Below are 26,398 nucleotides of genomic sequence, written 5' to 3' on the forward strand. Positions count from 1 at the left end.
GTGATCTCCGAGGCAGGGAACAAAGTGATCCGTGTCTCCAACGTTGATCTGGAAGTCTCTCCGAACAGCTGCAGGAGGAAGAACAGTTTAACCTCTTAACTCCCGCCGGAACAGAGAGGATCTTTTTCCTCACGTCATCATTTTTTTTCCCATCATTTTTTTGTTGGGTATTCAACTCATTTTTGTAACTTTTTTATCACATTTTTGTCAAATTTGTCTAATTTTTTGGTCACATTTTTAACATTTTTTCATCATTTTTTCATCAATTTTTCGTCGCTTTTTTGTCCATTTTTTGTCAATTTTTTTATCAAACTTTTGTCATATTTGTGTCATTTTTTTGTCACATTTTTTTACATTTTTTTATCAATTTTTTGTCAATTTTTTTATCAAACTTTTGTCATATTTTTGTCATTTTTTGGTCCATTTGTTTTAATCAAATTTGTGTCATTTTTTTGTCACATTTTTGTCATATATTCGTCAATTTCTTGCGATATTTTTACCACTTTTTCATAATTTTTTTATCACGTTTGTCTTTTTTTGTCATTTTTTTTGTAATTTTTTGGTCAAATTTTTATCACATTTTTGCCTCTTTTTCATCAAAGTTTTCTCACTTTTTTCTCACATTTCCATCCTTGTTTTCGTCTCAGTTTTGTCGCTATTTTCACAGCTTTTTTCCAGAAGCTTTTGGATTGGGGTAAAGCCAAACTGGGGAAAATGTGCTCAGTTCAGGTGGGAGTTAAGAGGTCAGAACAGCTGCTGAACATGTCTGAGATTAAAGATTAGATCAACATTATTTGGGGATTTTTGATGAACATGTAAAGCCAAAACTGTTGAGCGATGTCATCAGTTTCCAATAATTAGATTTAGATTTGGTTTCAATCCAATTTAATGCTGGGAGCTGTGGAAGGAACTGTCCCAGGTTCAAGACATGTTCCTCAAAGGCTCTGCAGCTGAACTCTGAGATGTTTGAGATGGAAGGAGGAAAAACGAGACAATGTCAGTTTCTACAAAACAGGGGATCTGCAGAGTTGTCAAATTTAAGACTTTTTAAGACCACAAAATCTCAAAAATAAGACCTGTTTTTGAACAATATTTAAATGGACTGTAAAGAAAATCACTGTCACAAAAATCCAAGTGTTAAACTGTTGTTTCTGATTTCACAGTGGGATGAACATTTTTCACATTAGGCAATTTAACAACCATTCAAGTTTGAACAACCTTATCCCATAATAAGAATATTGAGATTGAATAATTACTCACAATTATCGACTGAATGAAAGAAAAACAGTTTAGTTTTTGTATTTAAAATGCTTTGTAATATTGAGCTGGTTAAACATTCACTGTTTCTAAAAATTAAAGCAGCTTTTCCACTCGTTTGCATAGAACAAAACACTGTCAACTTAACAACTAATTAATGATCATCATTATTTTAATGATATTATTATTAGGCCAGAATCTAGTCTCGGTTTTCTGTTTTCTAAACTTGTTTGTCAGATGTTTTGATGAACAAAGTGAGAAACGTGTTTCTAAAGTAACAGGACTTTCTCTTTCCTTCTGTCCCTGAGCATTTCTGCATTTATTTGTCGACTTTTTAAACTCAATTGTGCACAAATAATTGGGTCGTTGAACGTTGATTTTAAAGACCAGTTTACCCTGGATTTAAGACCAAATAGGTCGAATTTTAGACTTTTTAAGACCCCACGGACACCCTGTCAAAGTCACCAGCGCTTTCCGGCCACAGCATGAGAAAAGCCCTCCTAAAAAACACATTTCTCAGCGGTTTCTGAAAGACTTAAGGCTGACAGACATTATTCCCCTGACCTTGCTCTGCGCTGCCCTCTGGTGGCTCGTACACGACGATGACAACAGTTCTGGGATCCTCAGCGTCTGGAATCAGAAAGCACACATTTACAGCAGCGGCTTCAGTCTGTGGAGGTCCATCTTTCTTCTTCCTGATGCTGTTGACTCAATTAACTCTGTGGCTTTGTTTTTACGACTTTAATGTTTTTGAGTGAATGTTTGACACTTTTTTCCAGTGTGTTTGTGCACTGCAAATGGCAGATGAAAACCTAAACCTGGATGAGATGAGGACAGATTGTTCTGGGACTGAGTCTTACCCTGCAGCTGTCCAGAGAAGCACACGGGCAGCTGGCCTTGCTGCTGCTCAGACGGGGGACCCTGCAGCTGCTCGGGCAGTAACTCTGCAGGGAGACGGACGAGCAGATGTCCTGTGGGGCGAACATCCTGCTGCTCAGGAGGCGGACCCTGCTGCTGCTCGGGAGCCTGACCATACGTGTGTTCAGGAGGCGGACGAGGCTTCTGTCCAGGCGGCAGGCCGTGCAGGCGTCCTCGTGGGTGTCCGGGGGCGTAGAGCGGGTCAAACTTTCCCCCCGCCGCCTTCGTGCGTTTCCCTCGTCGGATGAACCTTCGGGACAGAGACGTGGATTTAGCGACGCAGCAGAAACGCCTCTAACGAAGCCTCCGAGTGCGACGTTCACGAGGAGCGGCCACCATTCATTGGGCTGTTTGGTCGGGACAGTTCCTGTTTATGAATTATAACCATTGGCTAATTCTATCCGTCGTTCCCCTGGCGCTCTCTCTCACACACTCTCATTCATCCTGGCCTATAGGTAGCGTTCACGTGACATCACAACATTCTAAAGAGCCTATAGTTTAACATTGAGGTGGAGCAACTGACGGTAACTATGGTAACGGTGGTAACTGACAAAATGCACATTTTTATGTCTTTGTTTTTTGGCTCATATCTCAGTCGTGACTGGAGGAATCCACATGAAACAAAAACTGTCACAAAGTTCATGATCTCCTCTGTCGGCACATGTGAACTAATGTACAATTATTATCTCTAAAAAATGTCAAAAAGTGGTGACAATATGCGAAAACATGACCATAAAGTTGTCCAATAGAAAGGACTTTCAGACAAAAAAAATAGTATCACAGGTTTGTGAATCCGATCACGATCAAACACTGAAGAGGAAAAACATTTGTCAATTTTCGTTTTGGAGATTTCTTCCAAAAACTGCATTTCTCCCATAGAGTTGCATTGGCCCCGCCCTCCATCTGACATTATGACATCATCACATTCTAAATCGTGAACGCAACCTATTGTACATGTTTTAAGTGGTGGCGAAACAATGTAGTACCTGGAGGAAACCTACGCAGACACGGGGAGAACATACAAACAGGAAGGCCCCGTCCAGATGGGGATCACGAGCTCTAACTGCTGCGCCTCCGTGCCGCCCACGGTAGAACAGCGGACTGTGTTGTGTCACCTTTTTCATGTTTTTTTTTCTTTTTGGTCACATTTTTGTTGAGTTTTTGTCATTTTTGTTGTTGAATTTTTGTCACATTTTTGTTGAATTTTTGTCATTTTTTTGTTGAATTTTTGTCACTTTTTGTTGAATTTTTGTCATTTTTTTGTTGAATTTTTGTCATTTTTTTGTTGAATTTTTGTCTTTTTTTTGTTGATTTTTTGTCATTTTTTTGTTGAATTTTTGTCATTTTTTTGTTGAATTTTTGTCATTTTTTTTGTTGAATTTTTGTCAAATTTTTGTCAAATTTTTGTCATTTTTTTTGTTGAATTTTTGTCACTTTTTTGTTGAATTTTTGTCACATTTTTGTTGAATTTTTGTCATTTTTTTGTTGAATTTTTGTCACATTTTTGTTGATTTTTTGTCACTTTTTTGTTGTTTCTCATTTTTTGTGGCTGTTTTGGTGCTTTTTTCCTAAGAAGCTTTTTGATTAGGGTAAAGCCAAACTGGAGAAAATGGGATCCGTTCGGGCGGGAGTTAAGGGGTTAAGAACCTCTGAGCCTTTAGACACGCCCCCTCCACACGCTGTCTGTGGCATCAGTGGGGAGGGGGTTCTGCTGAGGAGCAGTGGTTGGTCACTCGGCTGGTGACCAAAGCTCGGAGGCGTCTCCAGGAGGTGGGGGCGTTCCTAGGAGGACTCAGGCAAACCTATCCCTAAAATGGCCGCCATCAGAGTTTTTACAGATTACTCAGAAATACGTGAATGTGCCAAGGCAACACTTCAGGCATGTTTTTAATGAGGGAGTGACAGAATAACATGATGTAAAGCTTGAAAAAGTCCATTTTCCTTTAAAAAGCTGCACATTGGTTCACTGAGTTTCCACTCATTAATGTTCTAAAGGTCACGTATGTAAATGTAATGTCTGACCTCTGCACTCGCCGCGTGATGAGCTCCGTCTCCCGCTTTTTGTTGAAGGAGAAAACTGACGGGATATAATCGGGGTGCGTCGGGTTCTGAGAAAACTTCCCTGAGAAACAAATAAACACATTATTATCCTGCTCGCATTTCTGTCACAAAACACACAACACTTTTATTTAATCAAACCACCAACAGTTAAAGCTAATCCCCCCAAATGATATTATAATACGGGGCAAAAGTGTGAAGGTGCTATTTCCAACAAACTATAATTCAAGTAAAATGGGAGTTTATCGCCTTGGGTGAAGTTCGCCCCCCCCATAGTGTCCGATTTGCTTCAAAATGGCGTCATTCGTTTGTGCTTCGTTTGTGCACACTTCGTTTTTGAGATATTGATCGTTGATTGGTATTTGGCTCGGGTCTTGGTCCTGGTCTGATCTTTGTTCGGGTCTTGGTCTGGTCTTGGTTTGGTTCTTAGTCTTGATCTTTGTTCGGGTCTTGGTCTGGTCTGGTCTGGCACAAACGAATGAAACCATTTTGAAGCAAATCGGACACTAGGGGGGGGCAAACTTCACACAAGTCAGATACTTGTATAGTTTAGCTAAAAACAATTGCTTGATAAAAACAAAAAGGATTCATAATAAGTGTCTTTTACCCATAAATCTTACATAAACGCTGGGATTAAAGCGACATGACTATCAGTGTTCTGAGTGGGATGTTCTTTTGTGGCATAGACCAGTGGGATCATTAGGCGTATTTTTATGTGCCCACTGTTCGGGTCTTGGTTCAGGTCTTGGTCTAGTCTTTGTCTGGTCTTTGTTCGAGTTTTGGTCTAGTCTCAGTTCGGGTCTTGGTCTGGTCTTGGTTTGGGTTTTGGTCCAATCTTGTTTCGGGTCTTGGTCTTTGCTTAGTTTTAGCTTTAAAATCAGGAAAAAGACAGAAGTTTAATAAAAGAAAAAGAACATGAAAACCAATTAGTGATGCGGAGGGATTCCACATCCACAGTCAATCAATATCTCAAAGACGAAGTGCGCACAAACGCTCATTTTATTTGCACAAACGAATGACACCATTTTGAAGCAAATCGGACACTATGGGGGGCAAACTTCACACAAGTAGTTTATCGATACATTTGGCAATATATCATCTACATAATATCGGAATTACTAAACTGTTATGAAAGAAATGCTTATTTCCAATGTCCAGAATTCTGGACAAAAAGGTGAGAAAAAATTTGGAAAAAATAGGAGAAAATGTGGAAGAAATCGGACAAAAATGGCGAAAACTGAGGGGGGAAAAAGGAAAATTGGGGAAATGCAGTGATTCTCCCTCAAAGCGACGTGAATGCAGATGTTTGCAGCACTTTTTTCACATTTCTGACGCTTTATAAAAACGTCTCTTCATCATAATGATCGATGAACGTGTTGACATATGAGAAAGTGTGTGTTTGTTTGTTTGTTTGTTTGTTTGTTTGTTTGTGTGACCTGTGACGAAGTGCGCGCTGCAGACCCTGCGCTCCTTCGCCGGGACCCGGAGCAGGTCCCACCGTCCCGCCGCTTTCAGCCACTGCGCGTTCAGCTTCGGGTCCGCGGGAACCCGGTAGAACTTCAGTCCCTCCCGGGGGCCTCTGTCGCTCCGGTTCTTACAGTCTCTGACGCAGCAGGACATCTTCAAACCGCTTTAAACCGTCAAATACGACCCGTTAGCATCAGTTAGCCCCGCGCGAGCCGCCATGACAGCGCCACAGCGGAAGTGCGGTGAGAGGGAACACCGCCACCTGCGTCAGCTCCAGGTATTACACTGTATTACGCTGCATTACCCTGCTTTACACAGTATTACACTGTTTTACACTGTTTTACACTGTTTTACACTGTTTTACACTGTTTTACACTGTTTTACACTGTTTTACACTGTTTTACACTGTTTTACACTGAAGAGTTCATTTCCCAAAGAAAAGAAAAAAATTGACACAAACGTGACGAAAACACGCCAAAAAAGTGGCAAAAATTCCAGAAAAAAGTGGCAAAAATTCCAGAAAAAAGTGGCAAAAAATCCAGAAAAAAGTGGCAAAAATTCCAGAAAAAAGTGGCAAAAATTCCAGAAAAAAAGTGGCAAAAAATTCAGCAAAAAAGTGGCAAAAATTCAGCAAAAAAGTGGCAAAAATTCAACAAAAAAGTGGCAAAAAGTCAACAAAAAAGTGGCAAAAATTCAACAAAAATTTGACAAAAATTCAACAAAGAAGTGACAAAAATTCCAGAAAAAAGTGGCAGAAATTCCAGAAAAAAGTGGCAAGAATTCCAGACAAAAAGTGGCAAAAATTCCAGAAAAAAAGTGGCAAAAATTCCAGAAAAAAAGTGGCAAAAATTCCAGAAAAAAAGTGGCAAAAAATCAGCAAAAAGTGGCAAAAATTCAGCAAAAAAGTGGCAAAAATTCAGCAAAAAAGTGGCAAAAATTCAACAAAAAAGTGACAAAAATTCAACAAAAAAGTGACAAAAATTCATCAAAAAAGTGACAAAAATTCAGCAAAAAAGTGGCAAAAATTCAAGAAAAATGTGTCAAAAATTCAAGAAAAATGTGTCAAAAATTCAAGAAAAATGTGTCAAAAATTCAAAAAAATGTGGCAAAAATTCAAGAAAAAGTGGCAAAAATTCAACAAAAAAGTGACAAAAATTCAACAAAAAAGTGGCAAAAATTCAGCAAAAAAGTGGCAAAAATTCATCAAAAAAGGGACAAAAATTCAGCAAAAAAGTGGCAAAAATTCAAGAAAAAAGTGTCAAAAATTCAACAAAAAAGTGGCAAAAATTCAACAAAAAAGTGGCAAAAATTCAGCAAAAAAGTGGCAAAAATTCAACAAAAAAGTGGCAAAAATTCAACAAAAAAGTGACAAAAATTCAACAAAAAAGTGACAAAAATTCATCAAAAAAGTGGCAAAAATTCAGCTAAAAAGTGGCAAAAATTCAAGAAAAAAGTGGCAAAAATTCAAGAAAAAAGTGTCAAAAATTCAAGAAAAAAGTGTCAAAAATTCAAGAAAAAAGTGGCAAAAATTCAACAAAAAAGTATCGGTCTTTTCAAATGAGGCGTTAAACTGTTGTCCTCCAGTGGAGAATCTTTTAGAAACAGGAGAAACTGTGCTGGGGTCAGAGGTTAAACCTTTTTATTTTCATGTGAGATGATACTTTGATCTGTACATCATTTGAACTCGCCAGGCAAAAGAAATCAGATAAATTCAGTTGAAAATAGAGGCTAAACCAGAGGTTAAATGTGGGCTAAAGATGAATAGAGGGTACAGAGGGGTTAAAGTGGGATAAAGTGGGGTTAAACCAGAGCACAAACTGTGTATAAATATAATATTAAGTTAAAGAATGAGAATTTAGAGTCAGTTACTGGAAGCTTTATTACAAATATTCGTGAGCTCTTTTTTATATAAAGTTAATTGCAAGTATTTCCAATAAATGATGGGAAAAGGAGAAAACAAATCACCTCCAGGATCAGGCCAGTTAAAAACACACATATCCTTTAGAAGCTTTGGGTCTGACACGTGCATCAGCAAAAACATGTATAACAGGAGTAACTGTTCTACAGCAGGAAGCAGGTCTGTTTGGACTTGGTGTCCGGCGGCTCCAGCGCGGCGAGGATGGCTTCGTCAAACACGTTCTTCAGGCCTCGCTGCGGAAACAACAGTTTCACGTGAGTCACAAATGTCACGGTTTAAAGTAAAAATAAGAAAGAAATGGCCCAAAATGCAGACTGCAAGGGAACTAGATTTAAAGGTCCTATATCATGCAAAATCGACTTTTTAGAGCTTTTAGCTTTTTATTTTAGAAAAATAAAAAAATAAAAAAAATAAAAAGGATGTGCTGAGGTGCTCCCAGGTCAGCTGTGGCCAAAACAAACACCCCTGAGCGTCGTTGTAACTGGACACACCTGTTCTTTATTCTTAACTAACAATAATGTCACGGAGAAAAAGAAGCGCGTTTGGCTTCAAGGACGGGAGTTTGTTCAACTTTTTTCAAGAAGAGGCCACTCAGCTGTTTTTTCTCTGGGATTCAGCGACTTTCACCAAAATATTGTTTTTCTGTGACTGTCTCTGATGGATGTTTGGTGAACCTTCACCAGAATCAAAGTGGATTAACTTTTATAACCAACGCGAGTCCCATAATGTAAACAGCGATGGACCAGAGCGGTGAGTCAATCCAAACGCGGGTTAGCTTGTGTGTTAGCATATTAGCATGTGTGTTAGCATATTAGCTTGTGTGTTAGCATATTAGCATGTGTGTTAGCATATTAGCTTGTGTGTTAGCATATTAGCTTGTGTGTTAGCATATTAGCTTGTGTGTTAGCATATTAGCTTGTGTGTTAGCATATTAGCTTGTGTGTTAGCATATTAGCTTGTGTGTGTTAGCATATTAGCTTGTGTGTGTTAGCATATTAGCATGTGTGTTAGCATATTAGCTTGTGTGTGTTAGCATATTAGCATGTGTGTTAGCATATTAGCTTGTGTGTGTTAGCATATTAGCTTGTGTGTGTTAGCATATTAGCTTGTGTGTTAGCATATTAGCTTGTGTGTTAGCATATTAGCTTGTGTGTTAGCATATTAGCTTGTGTGTGTTAGCATATTAGCTTGTGTGTTAGCATATTAGCTTGTGTGTTAGCATATTAGCTTGTGTGTGTTAGCATATTAGCTTGTGTGTGTTAGCATATTAGCATGTGTGTTAGCCATTTATGAAGCTGTGTTGCAGATGTCAACTCCGTATCACTGCATTGCAAAGTAACTTCACTTATTGCTGTTTATTTATATTACGGTAAAGTATGTGCGGAGAGAGGGGGCGGAGTTACTGAATCGAAGCGTTGTGTCTTCCGGGTTTGAAAATTACCTCCAGAAAACACTTATATTTAGCACAAAAATGAGTGCTCCATAATGGTAGAGGTACAATATATCATATAAATGCCTATACTTAACTTTGGAATGGCTAAAATAGCAGGATATAGGACCTTTAATACGTGCAAAAATCCAAATAAGAAAATGACAAAAAACAAAAGTAAAGCAGGAATAACTGGAATAATAACCCAACTCACAAACACGGACAGACAGAATGACGCGACCACTTCAACACCCAGCGGACTGGCCTTTGGTAGCTGAGGACCCGGACCCCTGTTCCTACTCTGTCCCGGAGCCACCGCTGGACATTTGAATCTGTCCGGGGTGACTGTTCCCTGCTTCCCGCCCTGAGCCACTGCCAGACTTCCCCTTCAGTTCCGGAGCCACCGCTGGACACTTTCTCCGTCCAGGGTGGGCTCCTCTTGTCCTGGGGCCACCATCGGACTGAGACCACCGTCTGGGGTGGGCTCCTCCTGTTTGCTCCCCCTGGGCCACTGCGGGACATTCTCCGTCCTGGGTGGGCCCTTCCCACTCCAGTCTCTCAGCTGCCTCCAGTGCCTGCACCTATCCCTGAACCACCGCCGCGGCCAGGGTCCTGACGAGGACGCCTAAGCACCAGCACATCACCCCAGCCCTCCGTGACCTCCACTGGCTCCCGATCGGTCAACGCATCAAACAAAAAATCTGCCTGCTCACCTGTCCATGCATCCATGGACACGCCCCGGACTATCTCACGGAACTCCTCGCTCCTCCGCCCATAACCAGAACACTCAGGTCCACAGACACCAACCTTCAGGTTGGTGTCTGTGGTGGCTGCTCCTAAACTGTGGAACGCCCGACCACCAGACCTGAGGGCCCCACAGTCTCTGGAGACTTTTCAAAGAGGACTCAAGACTTTTCTGTTCCTTTATTAACATTTTATCTTCAACTTTTGTGTGCTTTTATTATTGTCAGTTTTTACTTGTGCTGTAGCACTTTGAGATTCCCATGCTTTACAAATTCAAGAAAAAAGTGGCAAAAATTCTGCAAAAATGTGGCAAAAATTCAAGAAAAAAGTGACAAAAATTTGACAAAAAATTGACAAAAAATTGACAAAAAATTGACAAAAAATTGACAAAAAAGTGACAAAAATTCAACAAAAAAGTGACAAAAATTCAACAAAAAAGTGACAAAAATTCAACAAAAAAGTGACAAAAATTCAACAAAAATGTGACAAAAATTCAACAAAAAGTGGCAAAAATTCGGCAAAAAAGTGGCAAAAATTCAACAAAAAAGTGACAAAAATTCAACAAAAAAGTGACAAAAATTCCAGAAAAAAGTGGCAAAAATTCCAGAAAAAAGTGACAAAAATTTGACAAATATTTGACAAAAAATCATCAAAAAAGTGACAAAAATTCAACAAAAAAGTGGCAAAAATTCAAGAAAAAAGTGGCAAAAATTCAGCAAAAAAGTGGCAAAAATTTGACAAAAAATTGACAAAAAATTGACAAAAAAGTGACAAAAATTCAACAAAAAGTGGCAAAAATTCAAGAAAAAAATGGCAAAAATTCAAGAAAAAAGTGGCAAAAATTCAAGAAAAAAGTGGCAAAAATTCAAGAAAAAAGTGGCTAAAATTCAAGAAAAAAATGGCAAAAATTCAAGAAAAAAGTGGCAAAAATTCAAGAAAAAAGTGGCAAAAATTCAAGAAAAAAGTGGCAAAAATTCAAGAAAAAAGTGGCAAAAATTCAACAAAAAAGTGGCAAAAATTTGACAAAAAATTGACAAAAAATTGACAAAAAATTGACAAAAAATTGACAAAAAAGTGACAAAAATTCAACAAAAAAGTGACAAAAATTCAACAAAAAAGTGACAAAAATTCAACAAAAAAGTGACAAAAATTCAACAAAAAGTGGCAAAATTCAAGAAAAAAGTGGCAAAAAATCAGCAAAAAAGTGGCAAAAATTCAAGAAAAAAGTGGCAAAAATTCAACAAAAAAGTGACAAAAATTCAAGAAAAAAGTGGCAAAAAATCAGCAAAAAAGTGGCAAAAATTCAAGAAAAAAGTGGCAAAAATTCAACAAAAAAGTGACAAAAATTTGACAAAAAATCATCAAAAAAGTGACAAAAATTCAAGAAAAAAGTGGCAAAAATTCAAGAAAAAAGTGGGTGGGTTCCTTTTGTCCTGGGGCCGCCGTCAGACTGAGACCTCTGTCCGGAGTGGGCTCTTTTGGTTCCTGTCCCTGCTACATGATGTCCTACAGACCTGCCTCTACCGCCATGGCCCTCAGTAGGCCTTCCGACCAGAGCAAAATCCTGGACCTTCTAGTGTCCCCACAACAAATACAAAGTCTGGCACAAACTTGCTGCACGTAGCTAACCGCGGTAGCATGCTAACGTCACTGATTCAGACTGAAGCTACATGTGATGTTTTTTGGCCGCTTACGCAGTGCATTTGGGCACAGCCATGTTTGTGCCGCTCAGACTCTATCATCAGGTCCTGCCGTGAGTAACCAGGGCCGGGCACTGTTACATTTTTCCCGATACTCTTGATGCCGATGCTTGTTTTACCTTTTGCACATTTTAAATGAGGCTGTCCGAAAAGGGGTGGGGGGGAAGTAAACACTTATTTAGTCCCGCCCCTTTTAAGTACTGTCAGTCTCTTGTTCTGTTTACTTTTTAGGCTTCCTTAACCTCTTAACTCCCGCCTGAACCGAGAGGATCTTTTTCCTCACGTCATCGGATTTTTTTTCCATCATTTTTTTGTTTGGTATTCAACTCGTTTTTTTAAAAAAAAAATTTTGATCATTTATTTGTCACATTTTTGTCATTTTTTTTTTATTTTTTGTCATTTTTTAGTCATTTTTTGTTATTTTTTTTGTCATTTTTTGTCGTTTTTTTGTCATTTTTTTGTCATTTTTTGTTATTTTTTTTGTCATTTTTGCCTCTTTTTCATCAATTTTTCGTCACTTTTTTGTCAAAGTTTTCTCATTTTTTTGTCACATTTCCATCATTGTTTTCGTCTCACCTTTTTTCCAGAAGCTTTTGGATTGGGGTAAAGCCAAACTGGAGAAAATGTGCTCGGTTCAGGCGGGAGTTAAGGGGTTAAAACAATAATTTGAGCTCTGTGATCTAAATCAAGTTGTCATATACAGTGTGAAAGCTACCTACCATCAACATCAGGTTTACAACAGCTGAACATGAAAAGTCAGAGATTTTCTTCCGATACTTAGAGAATATCCATTCTTTGTATTGATATTTAAACTGTCTGATATTTGGACATGGCTTGAGGTCTACGTGTCATTTATTCCATATTTTAGGACCACAAACGGACACACAGAAACTTTTTCTGGATGTCCGGGCATTTTCCTTCTCTTTCAAAAAATCAACTGCTGAATTTTTAGAGGTCGTTGCTTATTTTTAGCTTTGCACATTAATTGATCAGTTTTAAAAGTGATCATGTATCGAAGTTTTAGAATCTTGGCTTAAATAAACAGTGGATGTGGAGGAAAAAAATGAGAAAAATTGGGAAAATATTAATAATAAAAAATTAGCAAAAATGAGAAAAAATTGGGCAAAAATGAGAAAAAATTGGGCAAAAATAAGAAAAAAAAATTAGTAAAATGGGGCAAAAAATTGGAAAAAAATGTGGAAACAATTTCACAAAAAGGAGAAAAATGGGAGAGGGGTTAGGGGGAAATTATTGTGAAATGAGAAAAATTGGAGGAAAAATAAGGAAAAAAATTGGGCAAACGTGGGAAGAAAATAAATGAATAAAATGGGATTTTTTTTAAAAATCAAAATGATGAAAACATGTACATGTTTTAAGTGGTAGGGGAAACCGGAGTACCCGGTGGAAACCTACGCAGACATGGGGAGAACATGCAAACTCCACACAGAAAGGCCCCGTCCTTGGTGGGAATCGAACCCGGACCTTCTAGCTGTGAAGCGACCGCTGTGCTACCGTGCCGCTTCGGTCTTGATGGCGGCAGTAACTATGAACTACTACTCGTAACTACAGAATCTCTCACCTGTGTGAGGGCGGAGCACTCCACGTACTTCACCGCCTTCAGGTCCTTGGCCAGTCTCTCCCCGTGCTCCGCCATCAGGGGGCGCTGTTTGTTCTTGGTCAGCTTCTCCAGGACGCTGTGGTCGTCCCGGAGGTCGGTCTGCGTGCCCACCAGCAGGAACGGGGTGCGGGTGCAGTGGTGGTTGATCTCCGGCACCCACTGGAGACACAGAGAGGGAGGGTAAAGGAGATAGTAGTAGATGGCAGTCACGCATGGCCCCAATATCCTCACAATGTCGTAAATACAACAACACACACACACACACGATCTTGTACGGCTATCTTAGTGAGGACACGCATAGATATAATGTATTACCCAGTCTCTAACCCTGAACCCACTAAGCCCCTAACCCTCACCGTAATCCTGACCCTAAAACCACATCTTGACCCTCAAACAGTCCTTAACCTCTTAACTCCCGCCTGAACCGAGGGCATTTTCTCCAGTTCAGCTTTACCCAAATCCTGTAGGCCAGTGTAACGCCTCATTTGAAAGCTAAGACCTACAAAACTAAATTAATCTTTTTCCTCAGTTTTTTTTTTTTTTTTTAACTTTTTTGCATTTGGTCTTTTTTTTGTCTTTTTTTGTCTTTTTTTGTCAATTTTTTGTAATTTTTTTGTCAAATTTTAATCACATTTTTTTTTCAGTTTTTCATCAATTTTTTATCACATTTTTGTCATTTTTTGTTACATTTTGGTCTTTTTTTGGTCATTTTTTGGTCAATTTTTTGTCATTTTTTCATACATAATTTGTCAATTTCTTGTGACATTTTTGTGATATTTTTGCCACTTTTTAATCAATTTTTCGTCGCTTGTTTGTCAAAGTTTTCTCACTTTTTTGTCACATTTTCATCCTTGTTTTCATCTCAGTTTTGTCGCTATTTTCACACCTTTTTTCCAGAAGCTTTTGGATTGGGGTAAAGCTGGAGAAAATGTGCTCGGTTCAGGTGGGAGTTAAGGTTAAAAGAAGTGAGGACCACCCAAAATGTCCTCACTGCAGGTTAAAAACTCAAACTGGTCCTCACAATGTCATGAGTACAAGAACACACACACACACACGATCTTGTACGGCTATCTTCGTGAGGACACTCATAGTGTGGAGGAGCTCAGACTCAAGAAGGATCTGTGCGAACAAGAGAGGAGGGAGAGGCAGTGCAGAGGAGGAACCTTCTCTCTGACGTTCTCGTAGGAGGACGGAGACACCACGGAGAAGCAGACGAGGAAGACGTCGGTCTGAGGGTAGCTGAGCGGGCGCAGACGGTCGTAATCCTCCTGACCTGCACAGACACACGTTCACACTGGATTCAAACCTGCTTTAAACTTCATGAAGTAACAGAGTAGAGTTTGTTCTGACCTGCCGTGTCGAACAGTCCCAGAGTGTAGGGCTCTCCCCCGATCATCACCGTCACCGCGTAGTTATCAAACACCTGCAGAAGAAGAAGAACCTCAACTACTGCAAAACAAGTCTGTAGGAGACACTGACTCAGTCCCTCTGAAACATGTCTCTCCTCAGTCCCTCTGAAACATGTCTCTCCTCAGTCCCTCTGAAACATGTCTCTCCTCAGTCCCTCTGAAACATGTCTCTCCTCAGTCCCTCTGAAACATGTCTCTCCTCAGTCCCTCTGAAACATGTCTCTCCTCAGTCCCTCTGAAACATGTCTCTCTCCTCAGTCCCTCTGAAACATGTCTCTCTCCTCAGTCCCTCTGAAACATGTCTCTCTCCTCAGTCCCTCTGAAACATGTCTCTCTCCTCAGTCCCTCTGAAACATGTCTCTCTCCTCACTTTTGTAACTTTATTTGTCACATTTTCATACATTTTTTGGTCAAATTTTTGTCACATTTTTTGTCTTTTTTTTTTTTCATTTTTTATCACAATTTTGTCATTTGTTTGTCACATTTTTTCATCAATTTTTGCATCAATTTTTTGTCATTTTTTGTTATTTTTTAGTCATTTTTTAATAAGTTTTTTCATCATTTTTTGTCATTTTTTTGTCATTTTTTGTTTTGTTTGTCATATTTTTTTTTTATTTTTCATTATTTTATTTTTTTGGTCATTTTTTGTCACATTTTTTGTCATTTGTTAGTTTTTTTTTCATTTTTTTGGTCATTTTTTGTTATTTGTTTGGTTTTTTTGTCTTTTTTTTTTTTGGTCATTTTTTTGTCATTTTTTGTTGTTGTCATTATTGTGTTTTTTTCTCATTTTTTTGGTAATTTTTTGTCACATTTTTTGTCATTTGTTTTTTTTGTCATTTTTTTGTCATTTTTTGTTTTTTTTGTCATTTTTTTGTCATTTTTTCGTCATTTTTTTGTCATTTTTTCGTCATTTTTTTGTCACATTTTTGTTATTTTTTCATACGTTTTTTCAGCATTTTTTTGTCATTTTTTTAATACAATTTTTGTCATTTTTTTGTTACATTTTTATCACATTTTTCGTCATTTTTTCGTCGTTTTTTTGTCACATTTTTTGTCATTTTTTCATCCTTTTTTTTATCAGGGAGTGATGGAGTGAGGGGGATTCAGCGCAGGCTCACGGAAGCTTGTGAAATAAAATAAAAATAGTAATGAAAAGTAACATATGGTGACGGGCCTGTCTCCCCAGTCTGGAGACTAGTATGTTAATGTTAATGATCGGCCCTGAGGCCCAGAGAGAGACTTTTACCCAAACTACAGTCACTGTCTTTAATCCTTCCTCACAGGTGAAGAACCTGGTGTGATCTTTGACTCTGAGCTGACGTTTATTCCACACATTAAGAATATCACAAAGATCTAAAGAACATAGCAGAGACCTCTCGGAGACCACAGGGAGACTCGCCTTATCTCCAGGGGACGTCTCAGAGAGGTGAGACAAGCCCTTAAAGCAGAGAGAGGGAGGGACCATTTTCTTTATTGTAAACAGACCGAGGGCCGAAGGTGCTGATTATTATGATTATTATGATTATTCGCCCAAAGTGAAGCACGACACTGGAAAAATGACCATCTTAAATGAGATTAAATGACTTAAAATGGCTTGAATTCATCAAATTCTATGTTGAATTTGAGTCGGTTTGAACTAATCCAAGATACAAACGCTATAGAGCCAATGGAACAAGAATAAAACCCACTTGAAATCAGACAAATAATTGTTTTTCCCTTGAAATGACACAAAATTATCTGAATTAAGAGAATAACGACTACTAGAGGTTTTATCTAATCTAAGACCAGACCAAATCTACTCAAACATTAGATTTAATCTCTTAATTCAAGTAGATTTATGTCATTTCTTGTCACATTTTTGTCATTTTTGCATCAATTTTTGCATCAATTTTTTGTCATGTTTTGTCATTTTTTTGTCACATTTTTTGTCATTTTTTTGTCAATTTTTTGTCATTTTTAATACGTTTTTTCATCATTTTTTGTCACATTTTTTTGGTCATTTTTTGTTTTTTTTGTCATGATTTTATTTTTTTTGTCATTTTTTCGTCATTTTTTGTCATTTGTTTTTTTTGTTTTTTTTTGTCATTATTTTGTTTTTTTTGTCATTTTTTCGTCATTTTTTGTCTTTTTTTTGTCTTTTTTTTGTCTTTTTTTGTCATTTTTTTAAATCAAATTTTTGTCATTTTTTGGTTTTTCACATTTTTTGTCATTTTATTGTCATTTTTTCATCAATCTTTTTTATCAGGGAGTGATGGAGGGAGGGAGTTTGGGAGAGGGAGGGACCATTTTCTTTATTGTAAACAGACCGAGGGCCGAAGGCGCTGTTATGATTATTCGCCCAAAGTGAAGCACGACACTGGAAAAAATGACTTAAAATGGCTTGAATTCATCAAATTCTATGTTGAATTTGAGTCGGTTTGAACTAATCCAAGATACAAATGCCAATGAAACAAGAATAAAACCCACTTGAAATCAGACAAATAACTGTTTTTCCCTTGAAATTAGTTTTATCTCATCCGACACCAGACCAAATCTACTCAAACATTAGATTTAATCTCTTAATTCAAGTAGATTTATGTCATTTCTTCCTTAAAACGATTATTCTTTTCCCAGTGCACTTCCTTCAAATACCAGTGTTGTACATAATATATGACCTCATTGGGTGCATTGACAGTATTTCTACCTTTGTTTCCTCCCATTTAACTCTAATAATGTTAAAAGTACTCTCTGATTTGTGTATAATGTTTCTCAAAATCATCTTGGGGGCCAGAGGTTCTGTGCTGAAGACGTTGCCGACCCCTGCCTTAAAGGAACAGGCCTGAGATCTGTTCTTACCTGAGCTCAGACGAGTTGATCTGTACCTGTCTGGTCTTTGTGTGTGCGCTCAGGCCTCTCCCAGTGTATTCCTATGGCTCCAAGACAGGTATGGATCGACTCGTCTGAGCTCAGGCAGGACCATCTCAGTGTGGACGAGCGGGGCCTGTTCCTTTAAAGAGGGGGTATTATGCTTTTTTCAGCCACATAGCACCAGTCTATAGCACACTACAATGATGACGAAACCTTCTGTTAGTCTGTAAATGCAGTAAATTAGAATAACTGCCTTGTATAAAATTGCTCTTTCAAAATGGCTGTAGCAAATGACTTGAAATAGGCCTCTGTCTCTTTAAGAACCTCTGACCCTTTCAGACACGCCCCCTCCACACGCCGTCTGTGGCATCACAACAACACTGCGCTTGTTGTCTCAACTGTATTGAAACTACGATCGGTGCATTTTAATTTTTATTGTTGGAAAGGAGCTACTGTTTATCACTTTGGGAACAATGGCCACACAGGATATTATTTGGAGACGAACCTTCCACACCGGACGCTTGGAAGGGGCTCTTGCCTGAAAAATAACTGCTGTTTGGAGGCTTCTCTTTGCATCTGCCATGCCCTATGGATCTCTAACTATACCCCCATGGACGACACCAGGATCTGCAGGAGCCCATACGATTCAAAAGACGGACATTATCTGTGCAGGTGGACAATGGTTTTTCGAGGTTACCCGTTAGCTTGTTATAATCGACTACAGCTCATTGTTGATGAAAAGTCTGTATTAAACCACAAATGTGTAAAGCCAGGCTCATTGTGTGATCATCGTAAAGGCTGCTTCGAGTAGTTGCTGCTTTATTCACATTATTTGTGCATAATATGCTGCCTGTTTTCAATGAATGTTGTGAAGGTGAAGGTTGTTAGCTTGTCGTGGCTAATAGTGCCTTAGCTCCGGGAGAAACCACTCGGCTATGACCCATTGTAGATGAAATGTGAGCAATAAACTACACAATCAACAAGCCCGGCTCAGTGTGTCATCATCATAAAGGCTGCTTCAAGCAGTTGCCTGTTTTAGTGACGTTTTCAATGCATAATATGCTGCTTGTATTCAGTGAATTTTCCCGTTAGCTTGTCGCGGCTAGCTTGTTAGCTCCGGGAGAAAACCACTCGGCTATGACCCATTGTAGATGAAATGTGAGCAATAAACTTCCAAATCAACAAGCCAGGCTCCGTGTGTGATCATTGTTAAACGGTTCTTTATGTGTGTGGTGGTTTTATTGACTTTATTTGTGCATATTTCTCGTTTCCACGTGATGACTCGAGGTTTAGCTTAGCATTAGCTTTCTCCGGAGGCTCTGTGCATCATCAAGGCCCAGCGCAGAACCAGACACTGAAATAAGTGTTCTTGTCACCGGTTTTAATCCTGGGTGTTTCGGTAACAGAAACACTGATGTGTGTCTTTGTAAAAGTCTGCTGTGGCTCCGGTTCACAACACATGAAGCTAATCCTCCATGATGACTCTGTTTACATCTTAGGGCTAGACACTGCGGGGAGGGGGTTCTGCTGAGGGGCAGTGGTTGGTTACTCGGCTGGTGACGAAAGGTCGGAGGCGTATCCTGGAGGTCGAGGCGTTTCCTGAAGGAATCAGGCGTTTTATCCCTAAAATGGCCGCCATCAGAGTTTCTACAGACTACTCGAAAATACGTGAATGTGCCAAGGCAACACTTCAGGCATGGTTTTAATGAGGGAATGACTTAATAACATGATGTAAAGCTTGAAAAAGTCGATTTTGCATAATAGGCCCCCTTTAAGACAAACCCTGGAGCTCTGAATGACGAGCCTGTGTTCAATACTGACTTAATAAAGTTTAAATGGAAAGTCCTTCAGGGCAGAGACTTTCTGGAGCTCGTCTCCGTCTTCAGCAGCCGATCACTCGCTTTAACCCCTTAACTCCCACCTGAACCGAGCACCTTTTCTCCAGTTTGGCTTTACCCCAATCCAAAAGCTTCTGGAAAAAAGGTGTGAAAAAAGCAACAAAACTGAGACGAAAACAATGATGGAAATGTGACAAAAAAGTGAGAAAACATTGATGAAAAAGTGGCAAAAATGTCACAAAAATGACAAAAAATTTGATTACAAAAATGATTAAAAAATGACAAAAAATGAAAAAAGTGACAAAAAATGACAAAAAATTGATAAAAAATGGACAAAAAAAGACAAAAAAATTACTAAAAATTGACGAAAAAATGAAAAAAAATAAAAAGTGACAAATTTGACAAAAAAATACTAAAAAAAAGACCAAAATGTAACAAAAAAATGACAAAAAATTGATAAAAAATTGATAAAAATATGACAAAAAATGTGACAAAAATGTAATGAAAATTTTTTACAAAAATGAGTTGAATACCCAACAAAAAAATGCTGGAAAAAAAATGTGATGATGTGAGGAAAAAGCTCCTCTCGGTTCAGGCGGGAGTTAAGAGGTTGATGAGATTGTGGAAGTGAACTCACCGTGTGGACGTGAACTCACCGTGGGGACGTGAACTCACCGTGGGCACGTACTCCGACGGGAACTTGTTGGTGGTGTATGAAATGAGCAGACAGGTTTTCCCCACGGCTCCGTCGCCCACCACCACACACTTGATGGTCTGCATCTGGAGACGTTCCTGCGGTCACTGCGGTCACTGCGGACACTGCGGACACAGACGCCTCTGACCAGGATTTAAAGTCACAGCCTGGACATTCCTCTGTAAATGAGCCTCACGCTGGAGATTCCTCTGCGTTTGGGACAAAGCCGTTTGTGTGACTTCACTCTGCGATTCAGGAGGAGCTTCAGGAGGAGGAGCTTCAGGACGATCAATATGTTAACGTCGTTTTTCCAGGGGGCGCTAACGCGCCATTTTTTTGAATTTTAGAATTTTGGAGATGTGAAAGTTTTTTTTTTCACCTAATTGAATTTTGGGCAAAAATTCAGGACTTTTCGTCGGTGGGAAAGTGGATTTTGGGGGGGGAGAAGAAAAATAATAATAAGAATAAGAATATTCCAGCAGGAGCTATTCCAGCTCCTGCTGGACAGCAGCTGCGTCCCCAGCCTGTGGAAGGAATCAAAAGTGATCCCAATCCCCAAGAAGGCACACGTCAAGGATCCTAGGGACTACAGACCGGTGGCCCTAACATCAGTCCTGTGCAAATGCATGGAGAGAGTTGTGGGACAACAACTAAAAAACCTGCTACAGGACAAGCTGGATCCCCTCCAGTTTGCCTACGAGGCAAAACGGGGGGTTGAGGATGCAAGCCTCACACTTTTGAACACAGTTACCCGGCAACAGGACTCGGCTAAACCATACACCAGGATTTTATTTATGGACTTTTCCTCTACTTTTAACACTGTACAAATGGACACACTGCTGCACTGCCTCACCAACCTTGAGGTTCACCTCACATTGATTTTATGGATTAGACAGTTTTTATTGGACAGACCGCAACATGTGTTTTTTAATGGTTTTAAATCAAGCACACTAGTTTTAAAAACAGGACTTCCGCAGGGCTGTGTCCTGTCTCCCATCCTGTTCTCCATCTACACCAACGGCATCAGCTGTAGCAGGAGTGGGATGACACTGCTGAAGTACGCGGATGACATGGCCCTGGTCGCGCATGTGGTGGATGCTGAAGCTCTGTCCCAGTATCAGCAGGAGGTCAGCACCTCAGTCCAGGTGTTCGCTGAAAGCTCACTGGAGCTGAACATCTCAAAAACTAAAGAGCTGTGCTGTGGGCCCAGAGGAAAGCTTCCACCTGCCCTCAACCAACCACTCTGCGTACAAGGTCAGCCGGTGGATCAGGTGCAGTCCTTCAAATACCTGGAAACTGAAATAGATGTTGGCCTGTCCTTTAAACATCACGCAGACTCTGTGTTCAAAAAAGCACAGCAGCGCCTCCATCTGCTCAGAAAACTCAGGTCATTTTATGTAAAAAAAGACATTCTAACACTGGTCTATAAATCACTCATAGAATCCATAATGACCTTCAGCATCACATCATGGTTCAACTTTTTGACAGTTAAATCCAAATCCAAACTCTCCCGCATCATCACTCAGGCCTCAAAAATCACCGGTACAGCTCAAACCCCTCTGCCTGAACTTGGAAGGCCACCCAGATCACTGAAGACCCCTCCCATCCACTCTACAGCTCCTTCACGTTGCTCCCATCAGGCAGGCGTTTTAAAGTCCCACTGGCCCACAAAGACATCTATAAAAAGTCATTTGTTCCAAAGGCAATCTCCACTTTGAATGATCACAAATCATAGTCCTGCTGTTCATTATTGTTATGTTGATTTTAAATGTGCCTGTGTTTTATGGAAGTGTGTGTGCATGTTTTTTGAGCCTGTCAAAGACGAATTTCTGTCGCCTTTGGGGACAGACAATAAAGTTCTTCTTATCTTATCTTATCTTATCTTAAAAACCCTTAGAATAACAATATGGCGCTGCCACAGGCGGGTGGAAAGGTCTCACGTCCAGTAATCCACCCGTGAGGTTCATTTTCAAATACGCGTTGCGCTCGTATTTTACTTCGTCGTTGTCAATGTTTCTTAATGCGTTTTTTTTTTCATATTTTTGTGCGAGCAACTACAAATATGCTGCTTTCGTGGCAAACACCTATATTACCAGATAGGCCTCAATGCCCTGAGTCACTATAGTAGTGTTTTAGGGACTGGGGAGTGGCCATGGTCGATGACGAGCGCTTTGCGCTTTCTTGTCAATGTTTCGCCAGGCCTGGATTTTTCACCTTTTTTCATGCGAGCAGTTACAAATGCGGCACACGCCAATTTCACCAGACAGGGCGTGGTGCCGGGAGTCCCCCCTATTACTGTCTAATGCATGGGGAGCGCTCCGCGCTCTGTTTCTTGAGCGCTGCCGTACAATAACAATAGGCCCGAGCCCTGCCAGGCCGCTCGGGCCTAATAATTACAAAAAAACAGCATTCTAGCTCGAAAAGGAGTGGGAAGAAGACAAGCTTATTAAACTCCCACCCCCTATTCAAGTATAAAACCAAAAACAAAGCTGTGATGAAACCTGAAACCCAGCATTAGGGAGGAGGCCCACACCGAGGGCACGCCCACACACTCAGGACACGCCCACACTCAGGACACGCCCACACCCAGGTGTCTGGGGAGAGGGAGGTCTGGGCATCTCCACGACCCCAGGCCCGGATAAAGTGGAAGAAAATGAATGGATAGAAATGGAACCTCAAATTGACAAATCAAACATTAACCCCTTAACTCCCACCTGAACCGAGCACGTTTTCTCCAGTTTGGCTTTACGCCAATCCAAAAGCTTCTGGAAAAAAGCTGAGACGAAAACAATATATGTGTTTAAGATGAAGTGGCCTCGCCTCAATTCCAGACGAGACCTGGCGGTGGCGTCAGAGGGCGGAGAAAGGCGCCTCTAATCAAGTCAGACACATCTCAGCCCCGAGAACAGAGGAGCCTCAGGTCACGCAGCATCTCGCCTTTGTTAGAAAGAGTTTGGGAATAAAACTATTTTAAAAGTTTGTGACACATTTCTGCTTCTCCCACTCACCAGACAGACCCATCACTACAGCAAAAATAACAGACTCTCCTCTTACAGTTTAGGATTAGAATAATAAACTTATGCTTATTTAAATGTAGGCCATATGTTGAACACACGGCACTTTCTGTCAAATATGAAGCATTTCTGCAGATGTAAGTAGATCTGTGATGAGAGAAGATGAGGCAGGAGCTGCGGAGCGTCAGAGCAACACGTCTCTGATCTAAACACAACTCATATCCATCATCTGTCAGTCTCTGTCAGCAAACGTGTTTACAGACACACCTAGTGATGGAAATGTGACAAAAAAGTGACGAAAAAAGACAACATTTTGATGAAACTTTGACAAGAAAATGATAAAAAAAAATTGACAAAAAATTGGAAAAAATCTGATTAAAAAATGGACAAAAAAATGTCAAAAAAGTAACAAAAATGAGTTGAACACCCAACAAAAAAATGATGGAAAAAAAATCTGATGACGTGAGGAAAAAGATCCTCTCGGTTCAGGTGGGGGTTAAGAGGTTAGACCAGGGGTCACCAACATGGTGCCCGCGGGCACCCAGGGGCCCTTTGGGGCATATCCAGTAGCCCTTGGGACTTTTTCTAAAGTGTAAAACACTTCATTTTCTTGAATCTAATTCTTAAAGTTACAGTTATTTCAGTTCTTGTGACTCAGTATGAGTTTAAAATAAAGCTGGGGTCAATATCCTATAAGTGAACAGTGTAGGTTTAAGTCTTTAGGATTTGTTTTTAACTGGTGGCCCTCGAACAACTTAATGCTCTAAAAGTAGCCCTTAGCTGAAATAAGGTTGGTCTGGGTTAGAGAGACTAGATGCAAGTTGGTCATTTTATACTCACTACTGCCACCTCAGGTCATACGTGTAACTGCAGCTTCTATATTAAGCTCGTGCATGACGGCACTTGTAGTAACACCTTTCTGAGTGACAGTGCAGGATTCAGAGGCAGTTGTGGTGAACAGGTCTGAGCTCATTCTACACATGAGGACACGGAGGAACATGTGGGGGAGGAGAAAACTTCACATTTTGAAACTCTGTGTAGTCCCTTTAACCCCTTAACTCCCGCCTGAACCAAGCACGTTTCCTCCAGTTTGGCTTTACCCCAATCCAAAAGCTTCTGGAAAAAAGCTGTGAAAATAGCAACAAAACCAAGACGAAAACAATGATGGAAATGTGACAAAGAAGTGAGAAAACATTGACAAAAAGTGACAAAAAATGTCACAAAAAAGTCACAAGAAATTGACAAAAAATGACCATAAAAATGACAACAATTTGATAAAAAATTGAGGAAAAAAATACATAAAATTGACAAAAAAATGACAAAAAAAAAGACAAAAAAATGATCAAAAATGACAAAACTTTGATAAAAAATTGACAACTAAAAAACTAAAAAATGACCAAAAAAATGACCAAAAATTGACCAAAAATGACAAAAATTGGATAAAAATTTGACTAAAAAAAAACTAAAAAATGACGAAAATAAGACAAAAAAATTACAAAAAATGATAAAAAATTGACAAAAAATGACTAAAAAAATGACAAAAAAGTTACAAAAATGAGTTGAAAACCCAACAATTAAATGCTGGAAAAACAACCTGATGACGTGAGGACAAAGCTCCTCTGGGTTCAGGCGGGAGTTAAGAGGTTAATCATTAGAGGAACTTGTAACATCGCCGACACGACCGCTCTTTCTGTTGCTCCATTATGACATCACACGCATAACCTCTCACAGATTTAAAGCTGCAGATCCAGCATTACTATGAGCTCATAATAGGATAACGTTCATGTCCTTCGTTAACACAGTCGGTAAACGGCTGGTGTGGCGGCGCTCTGCCCCGGGGCCGCCGTGGCTCCTGTGACCGCGGTCGGATAAAGAAGAAGCGGCGAGTTCCCCTTTGTTAAAAGGTGATTTAACAGTTTGGCTTTACCCCAATCTGGAAAAAAGGTGTGAAAATAGCAACAAAACTGAGACGAAAACAATGATGGAAATGTGACAAAAAAGTGAGAAAACATTGATGAAAAAGTGGCAAAAATGTCACAAGAAATTGACAAAAAAATGACAAAAATTTCACCCAAAAAATGACAAAAAATTACAAAAAAAATACAAAAATGTGTCAAAATTTGACAAAAAAATTAATAAAAATTGGACGAAAATTTGACAAAAATGTGATAAAAATTGACCAAAAATGACAAAAATATGATGAAAAAAGTGCAGAAAAATTGATGAAAAAGTGGCAAAAATGTCACAAAAATGTCACAAGAAATTAATAAAAAATTGATGAAAAAAAAATGAAAAAAAAAATGAAAAAATGACAAAAAATGACAAAAAATTGACAAAAAGATTACAAAAAAATGATAAAAAATGACAAAAATGTGATAAAAAAAATTGATGAAAAAATGACAAAAAAGTTACAAAAATGAGTTGAATACCCAACAAAAAATGCTGGAAAAACAATCTGCTGACGTGAGGAAAAAGATCTGATCTGATGTAACAGTTTGGCTTTACCCCAATCCAAAAGCTTCTGGAAAAATGCTGTGAAAAAAAAGTGATGAAAAAGTGGCAAAAATGTCACAAAAATGTCACAAGAAATTGACAAAAAATGACAAAAAAATGACAAAAAATTGATAAAAATTTGATTAAAAATTTGATTAAAAAAATCCCAAAAAAATGACAAAAAAATTATAAAAAATGACAAAAAAATGAGAAAAAAAATGACAAAAATGTGAAAAAAATGAAAAAAATTGGATTAAAAAATTGACAAAAAATGACAAAAAAATGACAAAAAATGACAAAAAATGACAAAAAATGTCACAAGGAATTGACAAAAAATGACCAAAAAAATTACAAAAAATTGACCAAAAATGACAAAAATTTAATTTTTTTTTACAAAAACTTGATAAAAAAATTGACAAAAAATGACAAAAAAAATGACAAAAATGTGATAAAAATTTGACAAAAAATTGATTAAAAAATTGACGAAAAAAATGACAAAAATGTGACCAAAAAAATGGCAAAAATGTGATAAAAATGTGACAAAAATGTGACTTAAAAATGGATGCAAAAATGGCGTGGCTCCTGCTCCTGCTCCTGCTCCTGCTCCTGCTCCTGCGGTCGGACAAAGCAGAAGCGGCGAGTCCCCCTTTGTGAAAAGCTGATTTAACGAGCGCTGACTGTGCTGTGTTTGCAGATCCCTGACTCTCCTCCTCAGAGACCTTCTTATGTAACGTCATCCACAGACCCCGAACCCCTGCACCTCCCCCCTCCCTCCCTCCCTCCCTCGCTGGCTCCCCCCTCCCTCCCTGCTCCTCTCCTCCTCCGGACGCCCAGGCAGCAGCAGCAGCAGCAGCAGCAGCAGCAGCAGCAGCAGGTATTGTTCCTCCCTTTTGTCCCCTTCTCCCTCCATTGTCCATCCCGGCGTTCCCCCCTCCCCAGCGCCCGCCCGCCCGCCCTGCCCGCCCGCCCTGCCCGCCGCCGCCGCTCCCTCCGC

General features: G+C 39.4%; 2 protein-coding genes across 2 annotated transcripts in view; both read right to left on the reverse strand.

The window, feature by feature from the left end:
• LOC306982885 (cdc42 homolog) overlaps nt 1-1,809 on the reverse strand; it is a gene marked incomplete at its 5' end in the record, with an annotated part of 3,200 nt that extends 1,391 nt beyond the window's left edge. Inside the window, one exon of the mRNA XM_079583333.1 lies at nt 1,804-1,809. Coding sequence (XP_079439459.1) covers nt 1,804-1,809 — 6 coding nt within the window. The remainder of the gene's footprint in view (nt 1-1,803) is intronic.
• Nucleotides 1,810-7,761: 5,952 nt separating this feature from the next.
• LOC306982884 (cdc42 homolog) lies at nt 7,762-20,010 on the reverse strand (the record flags this gene model as incomplete). Its single annotated transcript, XM_079583332.1, has 5 exons — nt 19,879-20,010; nt 14,460-14,532; nt 14,273-14,382; nt 13,071-13,268; nt 7,762-7,851 (listed from the first exon to the last, which is right to left on the reverse strand). Exons 1-5 carry the CDS (start codon nt 19,981-19,983, stop codon nt 7,762-7,764), a joined length of 576 nt encoding a protein of 191 aa, XP_079439458.1. The 5' UTR covers nt 19,984-20,010.
• Between the last annotated feature and the right edge of the window lie 6,388 nt (nt 20,011-26,398).

The sequence above is a fragment of the Gobius niger genome (genome assembly GCF_951799975.1).
Source record: "Gobius niger genome assembly, contig: SCAFFOLD_117, whole genome shotgun sequence".
Lineage (NCBI taxonomy): Eukaryota > Metazoa > Chordata > Actinopteri > Gobiiformes > Gobiidae > Gobius > Gobius niger.